This window comes from Musca domestica, unplaced genomic scaffold, assembly GCF_030504385.1.
Source record: "Musca domestica strain aabys unplaced genomic scaffold, Musca_domestica.polishedcontigs.V.1.1 19, whole genome shotgun sequence".
Lineage (NCBI taxonomy): Eukaryota > Metazoa > Arthropoda > Insecta > Diptera > Muscidae > Musca > Musca domestica.
In genome coordinates, this window is record NW_026712245.1 from 3,285,420 (window position 1) to 3,300,786 (window position 15,367).

General features: G+C 34.2%; 2 protein-coding genes across 3 annotated transcripts; one reads left to right on the plus strand and one right to left on the minus strand.

Moving 5' to 3' along the window:
* Positions 1–273: 273 nt before the first annotated feature.
* On the minus strand, positions 274–4,514 carry LOC131801969 (uncharacterized). The gene is made up of 7 exons (XM_059121141.1): positions 3,888–4,514; positions 3,726–3,824; positions 3,329–3,658; positions 2,900–3,265; positions 1,864–2,303; positions 714–1,798; positions 274–647 (listed from the first exon to the last, which is right to left on the minus strand). Exons 1-7 carry the CDS (start codon positions 3,939–3,941, stop codon positions 469–471), a joined length of 2,553 nt encoding a protein of 850 aa, XP_058977124.1. The 5' UTR covers positions 3,942–4,514; the 3' UTR covers positions 274–468.
* Positions 4,515–8,816: 4,302 nt separating this feature from the next.
* LOC131802050 (uncharacterized) lies at positions 8,817–11,468 on the plus strand. Of its 2 annotated transcripts, XM_059121395.1 has the most exons (6): positions 8,817–9,501; positions 9,574–9,695; positions 9,753–9,893; positions 9,953–10,165; positions 10,237–10,800; positions 10,867–11,468. In XM_059121395.1, the coding sequence occupies exons 1-5, from the start codon at positions 9,204–9,206 to the stop codon at positions 10,783–10,785; spliced, it is 1,323 nt and encodes a 440-aa protein (XP_058977378.1). In that variant the 5' UTR covers positions 8,817–9,203; the 3' UTR covers positions 10,786–10,800; positions 10,867–11,468. The 2 variants fall into 2 exon arrangements, with proteins under 2 accessions (XP_058977378.1, XP_058977379.1); XM_059121396.1 differs by having other exon boundaries at positions 9,953–10,800.
* Positions 11,469–15,367: the final 3,899 nt, after the last annotated feature.

A 15,367-nucleotide genomic window follows, 5' to 3' on the forward strand; every position in this document is an offset into this window, starting at 1 on the left:
TGATGCGAATTTTTTCCAAGATAAACTGTGAGAGCAATCCTTCGTTTGTATACTTATTAGTCTATGGCTGGAATAGATAATTAGCCAGTGTTGTAAACCATAATAACATTTTTGCGCCCCAAAATATGCTTTAAATATTTAATTTTTAATTATCATAATGCCTTTGATGCTCACAGATTTGAGGAAAATTCAAACAATTATTTTCAACAATTTCAAAAAAAATATCCCCTTTAAAATTTGTCTCCGAAATTATGCTAAAAATAAATATTATTTATTTAGTTTCTTTATAAAATATAAAATTTTATCTCATCTTACACTACTAATGATAAAATCATACAATTATGAGTGGCCTAGTTGCGTTGATTTAGGCTAATACTACATTAAAAACTTCTACAACATACATACATAACTATGTAAAATAAAACTATAAAAATAAAAAATAAAATTAAAATGGTTAACTGAAAATGACTATGTGGTGGGAGGCGATGTAATAATAGTCTTGTTAGGCGCCGCTGGAGTATTCAATTCTTTTGCAACAGCATTTTCTTTCTGCTTTTGATTGCGTTCATGGACGCGCAGATGGCGTCGTAAATCACCATAAACCCGGAACTTTTTCGAACAAATGTCGCACTCATAGGGTTTTTCACCTGAGAAAAAAAAGAAAAATCAACATTCAACAAAAAATTTAATTTTAATTAATTTCTCAAACCTACCTGTATGAATTTTACGATGATTTTGTAAATATGTTGATGCCCGAAAACTTTTTGTACAAAATTCACACTTGTAATTACGCTCGCTGGTGTGAATACGCAAATGCACCACCAACGAATATTTTCTTGAAAACGACTTCCCGCAAAATTCACACTGATGATTCTTTAAATTGCTATGTATCGATATGGTATGGTATTTGAGATCACCCCATTGTCGAAATTTTCGATTACAGTGTTCACACTCGAATGGCTTGTCACCGGTGTGGGTTCGAGTATGGGCCTTTAGGGCCCCAACAGCGAAAAATGATTTGCCACAGATATCACATTGATGGGGCCTCAACCCCGAGTGGGTACGATGATGATATTTGAGGGCATTACAAGAGTTAAAAACCCGTTGACATTTATTGCAAACATAACGTTTTCGTTTAGTTGTACCATCTTCTGCACTTTCTCCATCCTCATCTTCGCCATTGCCTTCAGCCACAAATTCGCTGCCATCATCAGTTTCCTCCTCACCCTCCCCCTTGGCTTGATGCTCGTTTTCATTATTCGAATTAGGTGAAAGAGATCGAAAATCATCACTGTTACCGTTATCATAATCCTGATCATCGATCACATTATGAGTCACTAGTTGGATATTTTCCCTTTGGTAGGCAGGTGGAATATCGGCATTATTATTTTCAATTTTTATGTGTTGAGATTGTATCAGGTCAATATTATTGCCAAGTGTATGGTGAGGGATATGCGGTTGTTGTTGTTGCTGTGGTGGGGGTATTGCTAATTGCTGCGGCGGCGGCACTACTGGAATTGAAGGCTGTGGTGCTGGTGTTTCATGACTTCTGTTCATACCATCATTGGTCTCGGGAAATTGTAATCTTAAATCGGTTGGATTATGTAGAACCTGTTGTGTAGGCTCCAGCAAATCTTTTGGCATTAGTTTCCCCACCACCACTCCCATATGATGATTATCTTGTGGCACCACCGTTGTTGGTTCCGAATTCAACATGGGAGCAAATTGCCCCGAAAACAATACATCACAGAAAGGTTTGCCCTTAGTGTCAATGCCATTGAAGCAGTTATTATTGAACCTACACGAAAAAGGGGTAAGTATTTATGAGAAAACTGAAGAGCGCATATGTATATGACAACATACCAATGTGGCCGCACGCCATTTGAGTTTGGTGCCATTAAATCCATTGCATCGCAGGTGTCCTCAATGAGTACCTTATCCCTAATGCCCTCCAGCATATCTTCCGGATCACTGAATTCTTCGGAATTCACTAGGTTTTGTGAAGGCTGCTGATGTGTTTGAGGTTGCTGTTGTATTACTTGCACCTGTGACTGATGGTGGTGCTGTTGTTGTTGTTGTTGTTGTTGATGATGATGCTGATGTTGTTGTTGTTGCAATGTTTGGGTTGGGTGATTATCATATGTGGTGTTGTAGACCACTTTCATATCGACGACACGTTCAACATGCGTCTGCATATTCATATCAACCACCACCCTACGATCGGTATCAACAACTGTATCGGTTTGTGTGAAATTCTCAAATGGAAAGTGCACATCTTGGAAGACTTGATCAAGTCCATCAGTCTGAAAATAAGTGGAAAAATTTTGTGAATGATTTTAATTAATTACAAAGAAATATACATTATATGGAAGACATATACTTTGACATATTAACTATAATATAATATGAAAATCGTGGAGTTTTTATCTGCCCCTATGTACATTCATGCCTCGCAAATGACCTATTAAAACCCTAATTGGTTAAACGAGGTTCTTCCATAAATTTCATTCATAAATAGATGCTGTCTATGTTACTATCCATAAGAAAACATACTTTTAAAAATAGCACAGGTACACCTCAAGTCCTAAGTACTACGATATAAAATTTTCTTGAGAAAATTCATAATTCCCAACAAAGGCCAGAAAAGTTAAGCTAGTGCGTTTTTTTTTTTTAATTCGCTTCTCTAAATGTAATTATAATCAGGGGCACTAGAGCTTCAAATACCAATAATATCCGCATTGCCTTGTTTGGTCTTACAAACACAGGATATATAACAGATACTAACGGAACTTTAGAAGCACATAACTCAGAACTTCTTTAGGAAAACAATTACATGGATGTACGCAGTACCCCAAGGTGTATCCGTGGCAAATTTTTCTAATGGAACTACATAATTTACCTTTTTATCTATGGTACAAAGATTGGAGGCGGCCTCACTTTTTTCCGGACCCAAGGCATCGAGAGAAGTTTTCATTGCTACGAGTATATTGTCGGGCGTTGATGGCTCATAGTGCTGCTTAAGATGAGAGAAAAAATCCAATTGTGAACAAGTAACGTGACAACAAAGTTCACAGCGAAATTGTTGCACTGCACCGCTAACCACCATTTGAGGTAATTTATGCTCCTCCAGAGGAACATTCAATTGTAGGTCATCAACATCCGAGTGATTGATTTTCAATTTGCGGGATATACGTTTTTTGTGGGGCAACACTTTGCGTGAATCAAAACGTGATATGTCACAGTCATCATCGACAATGGAACCATCCTGAAAAAGACGATTTGAAAGATAAACAAAACATCTATTGGTGATACCTTTCAAAAGACTTACGTCCATGGATACACCGGTACCATTTAAAAGTAATTCTTGCACAACTTTGTCGCCACCAACTTCCACATTTCCCACTCCATCGGCTGTGGTATAGGACTTAGTGACGGGCATCAAAAAATCACTGTCTAAAGGCAGAAATGTGGGTGATTTACGTTGTTCATTGGAATGGTGGTGATGATGATCTTCCGCGGCCACAGGAAATAACTGAGCATTGTGAAAGTGTAAATCAGGTGGAAGTGCATCCGCACCATTATGGGGACCATTAGACACCACTGCCTTTGGAAAATTCATTAAATCCATAATAAAATGATCTGGAGGTAATAGGCCAGCCTAAAGGAATGAATTTAAAAAAATTAATAAAAAATGTGCATGATTAATAACACAATTAATGACTCACATGATCCATAAACTCCGGATCCTTGCGCTGCATCATGTGATCGATGGGGTCCATATTATTGTGAGGCTCTTTGTGTATATATTTACGTTTAAGAAGCTCCTGTAATAAATGATAAAACGTAATTAAAATTAATATTCCATTGCGATCTATAGTTGCTCTTACCATTTCATTTGCTTTACAATGGTCCTCGAAGCCATTGTAATCATTTAATTCCATTTCCGCAGTCACCAGCTTTCCCAATTATAGCCACTTTAGGTCGAATATCTCAAGAAGAAAAAGTTCTCAAAATCCAAGTGGTGGCGTTAAGCCAGGCACAACGTTTATTGAAGTTTCATGAAACGGATGAAGATATTCTTCCAGCTGTTGGGTGATACAGGATCCAGCACAGAGACAATTGAGCAATCATCAGCCACTTGATTCGAAATTAAACGAGACTAATAAACAAGCTTTTGAGGTGGGCGAGAATGCTTCCCTCAAATCTTTCCTGATTTGTTGTGCAAATGTGTCCACAGATTGCAGATTTGTAATTTCCTTGATATGCAAATACTCTGGGAAATGTTTATTGACCTCTGGCTTGTAACAAATTTAAATGTCCTCCATATATCTGTCGATTTTCTATTAACTTTTCAGGTGTCACGGGTAATTTGTGTTTTCTTCAATTTCTATTTCTTTTACCATTTTTTACCTGCTTGCTTGTCCCTTGTGTCCCTTGTCAAAGAATGCCGAATGAAAAACAAAGCAAAAAATCGTGATAAAGACAGAAATCAAAGCAAAAACAACAATTGCTAAAGGGTTATAGAAGATCGAAAAATTCGGTCGAAAGGGTTCTAGAAATACAATTTTGTCCCAACATAACAGCTGTTTATGAATATGGAATATTGTGTGTGCAAACATATGTTCACTAACGGACGAAGGGACTAGTGTCATAGAAGTGAGCAGGAAAAAAATTAATTATCACACCGTTCTTTCTTGTTTCCTTAAATGTTAACTAAATTACGCATTCATTTAATTTTTACTTCTGCGTAAAAATACAACTCTAGTAAATAAAGTAATGCCAACCATGGTACAATGAAGAGAAGGTAGGTCAACTTTGAAAAAATTGCAAGTATAGAGGTCTACCTGTTTGGCTTGTAATGTCAGAATTACTATCAAAACAATAAAAAAGCAAACAACTTGTTGCATTGATTTTGAATAAATAAATTAAAACCGCGAAAACTGAATGAATGGTCAAAATTTCTTTTTAATATCATGTTCTATATATCTCTTATGGTTTATTTCGCGACAAAAACTGTAGATTTTGTCGATGCATTCGTTGCAATAAGCATTTTGAAAACACCCGAATTTGAATATTTTCTGAACAATTTTTTATTATTGAAAAGAAGACACACACATAAGCAAATGAAGTTGACATATTAAGCCAGAAAAATAAAAAAATTTAAATCATATGGTAGTTCTGCCCTACCTTGAAATCATTGTACCATGATGCCAACTATGTTTCTTGTAAACAATCGCGTCATATGTGCTATTAACCCTGATGATGGACCAATAACTAATAACATTGTTTACATAAAATTAACTATTATTTTAAAATTAACTATTTGTATTTGTGGAGAAACCAAAACGTGGTGGTTCAACTACAAGGTAGGACATTCTGACAAAATGAGAAAATACAACTCGATTCTTGTAACTTGAAAAACACTAATAACAAATTTAACAGGTTTGATTTGTTTATTTTGCATTTTTTCACAATATTTAAGCTTAGAACCTATTTAATTATATGTTTAATTTTAGGTAAGCTAAAGTTAACAGCTGATTCCAATTGTTTCCTAAGTGTGCCTGACTTCTAACTTTTTTGTGTATGTATTTATTGCTTTAAAAAATAAAATCAAAATTCAAACCAGTAGGGAAAAGTCTAAAGTCGAGCGGGACCGACTATAGCTCCCGTAACAAACGAATTTATTTGAAGTAGATCATACCATGGTACAATGATATCAAGGTAGAGCTATGATACCATATGATTTTAATTTTTTTATTTTCTTGGCTTAATATGTCATCTTTATTTGTTTATTTTGAAAAGAAATTTTGAACTTTCACTTCAACTTTTCAAAGTTGGCCTACCTTCTCTTCATTGTACCATGGATCATACCACCTATCAATATTTGGCTTTAGAGCAGTTATAATTTGGTTTCAGATGGGAGGCATGTCCAATTCTGAATCGATTTTCACAAAATTTGACGGATACATTCTAATCTTTTATACCAAATAACATTGCATGATAACACTTCGAGTAAAATTATATTAAAATATATCGGTGCCGAGTTCCGCCAAATAGAAACGTACGTCCCGAAATTCAATCTATTTGGGGTGATATTAGGAGCTATATTCATAGGAGCAATATCCAAATCTGAATCGATCTTGATAAAATGTACCAAAGGTATTTCTGAGCTGTATCTGATATCTGGTACCATATATTATTCTTATTGAGTGCATATTACGAATGTGAGGGACTTAAACACAAAATCGAATTCGGTAGGATGTATCAAAATTCAGGTCATTTAGACTGATATTTGCCATTTGGTGCACAATTAACCCGAAATCGGTTTAAGATATATATGACAGCTATATCTAAATTTGAACTGATTCTCGCCAATTTCAATAGGGTTCGTCCTTGGACCAGAAAAATATTGTTTGGAAATTTTCGTGTCAATCGGATAATAAATGCGACCTGCATTTTGTTCACAATAATATACGGACGGTCGGACTGGCATGCATAAGTGGACTCAGAAAGTGATTCTATGAAGTTTCTCAAAAGTAACTATGGGTCTATCTCGCTTCCTTCTCCATTAACCTACAAAATAGTACTGTATTGTATTACCAGAAAACCTTTCCCCACTCCACTAAAACCTAGGCAAAATTAGGAGAGCATACACAAATGTGGCGTTCTCTATCACTAATTCGAAAAATCGTCATAATGTTCACATTTATTAAACAATTCAGTAACAACTGTTAAAGTAGTGCCAAGTTGACTGTTGGAGCCTTTACTACATTTAAAATTACTATTGTCCGTTAGGTGGCGCTATATAAGAAAATCATAAAATTGAACTGCTTGCCAAATAGTACTTATATTTGTGATAAGCTAACAATTCGATGCAACGAGTCCATAGGCCTGTTGATATCAAGATGATGTTATAATTCTTAACTTAATTGAATGAAAGTTGACATATATGTGGTTTTATTACTCTTAAGATGTATGGTATTGGAAATGGACTATATCGGTGCGTATTTAGATATAGCATCCTTACAACGGTATATCCTGATATTTCGAATATTAAAGAATGGTGCCAATTTTCAACCAAATCTGTTGTCATTTTTCATTTCCGATTTTTATTTGGCAGTTTAACTCCTTGGCAAAATATTTAAGGTAGACCCATTTTTTTATCTTTCTATATAATGGCAACTCCCAATTTTGGGTTTTACTCCTAAAAAACATGTAATTGGATAGATTTGTGTTTCACAATAGATGCTATTTTTATGGTATACTTAATATATATACAAATTTCTTTTGCTCAGAGACTCGCAATAAATTCGATATAGAATATTTCCTCCTTTGACATTGACCATTAAACGAAGTATGAGATTTGACTTAGAATAAAATCGTGTTAAATAAGTAGTAAACAAGTTAATAAGTATCAGTCGGTTTTGCCGACAGATGTATACCCACAGCCAATGTTCGATTATTTAAATATATTTTGACTTCTGTTGTGATTAATCAAATGTTTGTCCCTTTATAGAGTAGGTTCCGAATTGCGACGTGCCAGGTTTGGACTACATCAATTATTTCCTTCACTTTGTATGAGATATGTGATAATTTTTAGAAAAATTCAAAATAAGCGTGTGGTACGATGTATAGGCAACCGAAGCATTTCATTTCCATGTTTCGTCTAATACAGATACAAATATTGGTATGTGCAAAATAGCAAGAAAATCGAACCAATTATATGCGAAATAATAAACTGCATATTCATCTTAGGTTTCTGGTTAAGAGAAATTATGACAGATACATGTATTGAAAATTGTGACCCTTTCTGGGTGAGGTACCAGAAGGGTTTCACAAGTATATATCATCTTCACAACAGATCCTGTGTTAGCAAATATATTTGGATGTGTGAAATTTGAAGAACGTTGGATGCTTATTTCGTTTTTTGAGCGTTTTTTTTTTAATTTTGAACCCTGTGTGGGGGAGGTACCAGGAGAAATCGCCCGATCTCTGCCATCTTTAAGAGAATTTTACATAAGCTCACATAAAGTACGGCATTAACTATAAAATGTATGGTGTCTTCTCGGACCTATATTAGAATTTTAGGACAAATAAATTTGTAGAACAGGTTCATTTGCTACGATCCCGTTAAAGGCATTTTTAACCATATTTTGAAAAAAGGTCTAAAAAGTCCTTTTGGTGATTCAAGGTTATCATAGGCCTTAAAAATAAAATGTAAAAATTGTCTTCAAATATATATGTTAAACAAGTAAGCAAAGGATATAGCCGTGCGGGGCCGAAAATTTGATACCCTACAATACTGCAATATGTTAGAAGGCCCTTATGTCCGAATCCATTTTGGAAGATTTCGCTTTTAAATTTATGTCACGGAGCACTGCCCAGATATTACTCTTAGCATTTTTAACAGGGATATTTGCCCAATATTTACGCTCTCCGTCGTGCTGTTAGTTGTTGTGGTCCATTTTACAGCTAGATATAATCCAATAATAATAAAGAAGCCAGAAGTTCGCTTTTTGTATATTTCGAATATAGCCTGTAAGTAATGCTGGTATTTTTGCACACAAAAGTAGTGGTCCATTCTACCCGCTGTCCTAAACTCTAGCTTCATGCGAGATTTCGTGTCCTTTTGTTTCTATTTGTGACCTTTATAACGGCTGCAAAATCAGGAACATTTTTAGTTGTTGGTCCATTTCAACCTCTAAATATATTGCGGGCATCTTTGAAAACAATAGGCCAAGCCCTTCTGAGCCTTACCCTACCCTTGTGAAAATTTTCGTGATAATCGGACAATAATTGCAATCTGTATCTAATACACTGAGGGAAAAATCCCGTTGCGAAATCAAGCACGTATGTTGTCATTTTCGCAACGACCCGTTGTTATATTTTTCAACAACGGCTGTTGGTGAATTGTGCACGAACGTGCTCAAATTGACACCGAGACGTGGTCAACTTTCGGTACCAACAACAGCCGTGCTTAATTTGTCCATTTGTAATATTGGTAATTGCAGCCGATTACACACGAGTAAAAAATGACAACGGTGGTGCATGATTCACACACGGTCGTTGTCAATATGACACCGGTCGTGTATGAATTATGCACCACCACCTGCATAATGATGCACCACCGTTGTTACTTTGTACACCGACGTGCATGAATCGTACACGATCGTTGCCATTTTAGCAACTACCGTGTATGAATCATGCACCACCGTTGTCATTTTTTTTACTCGTGTGCAATCGGCTGCATATTTACCATTTTTTTCCGTGTTATTGAAAGAGAAAGGACGCATTGTGCAAAAAATTTATTGAAAATGAATAATAATTCGCAAGATCCTCAAAATATCATTGGTGAGTTGTTAGAAATCGATGGCAATATTGTTGTGGTTCGCGATACAAACCATTGCAGCAGTCAAGATGCGGAAAACAATGAGGACGATTATATGTTAAGGGAGTTCTTAAAAGGAATAAATATGGAGTCGCTTTTTGAACAATTAAAAGGTAAGTAAATAAAAATGAATTTTTCAGTTAATCAGTGTAATTAACAAAGAATTTTCTTTTTTGTTCTTTTAGCATCACATGTAACATTTCGCAGCTTGCAGTACTTGAAAAAAGAAGATTTAAAGGAAGCAGTGCCACCATTGGGACTGCGTGTTGAATTCAGAGAAAAGCTCTTTGCTTGGAAAAAACGAAAGGTACGTATTATTTGTTTTACAGAGTTGAACTCAGTATTAATATTGTCATAACAATAGCTCGGGATTGATGACGAAACTATGTCAGTTCCATCTAAAATAGGTGAATGGTGGAAACGCAACGAGACACCTGCAAGTACTCCTGGTACTCCCGACACTACAGGTTCGAACTGCTCAAAAGCCAAAGGAATTTTGTCAGAGGTAAGGTAAGAGTAATATTTGTGTAAGCATAGTTAATGTAGTTTTTTTATTTAATATAGGATCTAACGGAATTGTTAACACATACCTCGAAGGGGAAACTAGCGCTTGAATGTAGTAGCGTTAATAAGAAATTAAGTGACGAGCAAAGAGATGATATAATTAATATAATTATTGAAGATATTTTAACCAACAATGTTACTCTTTACACTCAAGACTATATGCGCATATTGGATGAAATTTGTTCCGTTTTTCCTCTTGAAAACGAAATGAGGGTAAGATTAACAATATAAACAACGTATCTGATTATGTAGTTTCTTAACTTATAATATGTCTTTATTTTTAGGATTATTATTACATTTCAAGAAAAGGAAAGAACAACGCAAGCGGAAAACTTTATGCCAAGTATAGAAACAAGAAGTCCAAAAGAATAAAGCTTTTGATTTCCGAGCCTAGCACAAGCAAAGCAGCAACTCACACATCTCCTAATTTTTGTAACAAAGATGTTCCCGAAATTGATGAATCAGTTGAAAATTCATTGAAAGCTTCCTTACTAAGAGAATGTAATGATTGGGGATCGATCTGCGAAAAATGGAAAAGATCTTTTAACATACGGCAAAGAGATATAAAAAATTTAAGTAGCCATACATTTCTCCTTGAATGGACGAAGTTGTCCGATGCAAGAGCTTCAGAATTGGTAAGTAGCCATGAGCTATTTATTTGTATATGGATACTAATGTTTCGTTTTAGGTCAACATTGATTTCGATATTATGTATCCACAGAAAGGCAATCTTCTACTTTCTAAATGGGACCAATTTAAGAAAAAAATTTACAATTATTATGGGAAAAATATTCATAACGAACATTGCAAACAACTCTTCGCAAATGTTTTGACGGCAAGCAGCATAGGTAAATTTTAATTCCTGATTTATCATAAACATTAAAAGTAATATTTATTTTATATTTCGGTTGCAGATGCTCAAGATTATATATACGCAATACTGTTGAATTCAGTTTTACCATCACCTGCTAGGTTTAAATGTGGAAACGGTAAATTACGAAAAAAAGTAACAATAGCTGATTCGCAGGAAAGTTTCGTACTGCGACTACCGACAATTAACGATTATAAAAGGCAAATTGATACAGTCACTGAAAAGTATTACAATGCTGGATTAACTATACAGCCATTTATAATTGTGGAGGGTTTGTCCGATTTCAATATAAAAGGTTTTTATGTTTTTTTTAACCACAATTTGTTAAAATTTCAATCGTTCCTCGAATGTTTAGATACATGTTTTAAAATTTTTCATGCACTTTCTTTAAAATATCCAAATGCCTGCCAAATTCCATGGATTTTTATCCAAAAATATTTTTATGAAATTAATACTGTATATGATATAAAATCAGTTAATTTGACTTCACTTATTAATTTCTGCAACAATAATTAAAGTACAATTCAAAATGTATATTTGCTTTCGTTGCCGTAAGCATTTTGATAAGGCAAATCTTTTAATAGCTCATTTGAAAACAGACCATTTAATGTCCACTAAATTTTTAAAAGTACAATGCGTTCAGGACAACTGTAAGCAAACATTTACAAAATTTACGTCATTCAGAATTGGAAAAAAAAGGAATGGAAAAGTTTATTTCAGATTTAAGTTAATTTAATTTGTTTCTATACATTGAATATATGTAATTCGAATTGTTTTGTTAAATCAAATATGTATTTATATTGAATTTATGTAATTGGTTTCGTTCAATAAAATACTTTTCAAAAAATGTCGTTTCTTCTACTAAGGGTATAAAATGGAAAAGGAACGGATATCAAAAAATGACCACCATTGATTTCAATCTGACAACGGGCGTTGACAATCCGACAACGGAGCGTTGACAATCTGACAACGAAGCGTTGACGATCTGACAACGAAGCGTTGACAATCTGACAACGGGGCGTGCTCGAAATGACCACGTATGTGCTCATTTCATGCACATCTGTTGTTGAAATCGTTGCCAAAATCTCGGTGTCAAAATGACAACAGCGTGCTCATTTTGACACCAAACGTGGTTGATACACTATCATACACGGATGTGGTCATTTCATACACGGATGTTGTCATTTTTTCTCTGGGTGTATATTTCGGGATGATACATACGGAATCACATACTTCTAAAACATAAAGGGAATAAATAAAAAATTGATTTCAATCTTCTTTCAATAATAAAATATTTTCAATATTTTACAAATCCAACGAAAGTTTTAATATCTTTCATTTGTTTTATATTTACCCAATAAACAAATAAAATGTTTATTACACCCATTGGGTGTAGACTGCAGTTTTCCGCCTCTGAATCGTTGGAATTGCGGCATTAACTCATCATCATTTGTATCGGCATTTTATGATGTAATAATTGTTTATTAAACAAATTTGAATCTCTTAAAACCTTATTTATGATTATCATTTCCACATTACAATAACAAAAAAGATACAGAAAAAAATCAATATTTCCCATTGCCATGCGGATACTGGCAGACAAAGTGGGGGAAGTTCCCAGCATCGTTGGAAGTTCATAAAAATTCCAATGAATATGAGAGGGGCGGGCGATGGCGTCGGTTGTAATCCACAATGTTTTACAAGTTGTTCCTTGGCACCCGGGGGCATGCAACGAAGCATTACAAACATATTTAGTGGCCTATTAACACTTCAAAACTCTCAAAACCATAATTTTTCCCTGTTCTTTCCTCCAACCCCAACTACAACTGCGAGGCAGTCAGTCAGTGCAGTGTTGGGACTACCCATTCAACCAAATGTTCTTCAATTTTTTTTTTTGACAAAAACAAGAATTTATGAGCTCTTCAATTGCCTTCTGCCTAAATCTGGGCAGCCTGTTTGGCATTCGGTTATGTATCAAAAATCCACACTCCATACGCTGCCCCCACCCCGAAGGCAACAACATAAGAAAAGTGGTTTGTGTGGCGAGAGAAATTTCAAGGGGGACTGCAGTGAAGGCAGCTTGTGCCTGTAGGTCGTCCGTCCCGCTAGTGATCCATTTACGGGGAAAATCATGAAATAAATTTTAAATAGCCAAGGATTATCACTACCAATCTTCGCCTTCTCATGGCATCGATCGTTCGCTCATTCGATCGATTGATGTGAAAATGAATGGTGTCATAATGTGAATATCATTGGGAAATTATGGGAAGTTGTTGTTGGCTGTGCGGTGGGATGATGTTCTGTGTCCATATGGAGTGGTTTAAAATTAACTGCTGCCATTGGATCTTCTTGTGCATTTTTTGTTGCTTGTGTATTATGTCGTAAAATAAATTTATATAGTCCTCATCTCTTTCTCATATGCCTGTCTGTGTGTCTTAGTTCAGAAAATATATTTGTATTTTTATTGGACCTTCCGTATGTTTGGTTTTGTTGGTGACAACAGCGGAGGAGTCGAATGAGTCTTGGGGAATATTTATTGTATGTGTCCTTCCTTTCGTCCTCAGATTACATCGTTGTGAATAGAAGAGTGGGAAATGTCAACACATTGCGAGGATAAAGGGATAGATGTCTGTATTTCGTACTTTGAGAAAAAAAATATTTTTTCAAGTACCAACTGAGACGTGGATTTTTTAAAAAAATATTCTTGAAAAGGACCAACGGAAACGTGGATTTTTTAAAGAATATTTTTGAAAAGAACCAACGGAAACGTGGATTTTTTTAAAAAATATTTTTTAAGGACCAACAGAAACGGGGATTTTTTAAAGAATATTTTTGAAAAGGACCAACTGAAACCTGGATTTTTTAAAGAATATTTTTGAAAAGGACCAACAGAAACGTGTGTTTTTTAAAGAATACTTTTGAAAAGGACCAACAGAAACGTGGATTTTTTAAAGAATATTTATGAAAAGGACCAACTGAAATGTGGATTTTTAAAGAATATTTTTGAAAAGGACAAACAGAAACGTGTATTTTTTAAAGAATATTTTTGAAAAGGACCAACTGAAACCTGGATTTTTTAAAGAATATTTTTGAAAAGGACCAACAGAAACGTGTATTTTTTAAACAATATTTTTGAAAAGGACCAACAGAAACGTGGATTTTTTAAACAATATTTTTGAAAGGGACCAACACAAACGTGGATTTTTTTAAATAATATTTTTGAAAAGGACCAACAGAAACGTGGATTTTTTAAAGAATATTTTTGAAAGGGACCAACACAAACGTGGATTTTTTTAAAAAATATTTTTTCAAGGACCAACACAAACGTGATTTTTTTTAAAAATATTTTTTCAAGGACCAACACAAACGTGGATTTTTTTAAAGAATATTTTTCTTAAGAACAAACAGGAACGAGGATTTTTTAAAGAATATTTTTTTAAGAACCAACAGAAACGAGGATTTTTTAAAGAATATTTTTTTAAGAACCAACAGAAACGAGGATTTTTTAAAGAATATTTTTTTCAAGGACCAACACAAACGTGGATTTTTTTAAAAAAATATTTTTTCAAGGACCAACACAAACGTGGATTTTTTTAAAAAATATTTTTTCAAGGACCAACACAGACGTGGATTTTTAAAAAATTATTTTTTCAAGGACCAACACCGACGTGGATTTTTAAAAAATTATTTTTTCAAGGACCAACACAGACGTGGATTTTTAAAAAATTATTTTTTCAAGGACCAACACCGACGTGGATTTTTAAAAAATTATTTTTTCAAGGACCAACACAGACGTGGATTTTTAAAAAATTATTTTTTCAAGGACCAACACAGACGTGGATTTTTAAAAAATTATTTTTTCAAGGACCAACACAGACGTGGATTTTTAAAAAATTATTTTTTCAAGGACCAACACAGACGAGGATTTTTAAAAAATTATTTTTTCAAGGACCAACACAGACGTGGATTTTTAAAAAATTATTTTTTCAAGGACCAACACAGACGTGGATTTTTAAAAAATTATTTTTTCAAGGACCAACACAGACGTGGATTTTTAAAAAATTATTTTTTCAAGGACCAACACAGACGTGGATTTTTAAAAAATTATTTTTTCAAGGACCAACACAGACGTGGATTTTTAAAAAATTATTTTTTCAAGGACCAACACAGACGTGGATTTTTAAAAAATTATTATTGGAAATCCTCTAAGGCAGCTGGCAGAAAAACAAACACACAGACAAACTTTAAATAGAATATTTATTAATGTTGACGGAAAGAAAATTCAATAGAGACTAAATTGGAAAAACAATTACAATGTAATATCAAACCAGAAAATATGTATTGGGCAAAGGCTACTAAGTTGCAAACAGAGAAAAAACATAAACATTTCATCATACTTTCAAACAACGCATACTACGTTACTTTAACAATTGTGTTGCATATTTTCAACACTCCTTCTCAACACAATTTTAACTCTATTCTCTTTTTATATAATTAAATTATTTCAAGAAGCCCCATAGAATTAACAAACTTATAATGTTTTA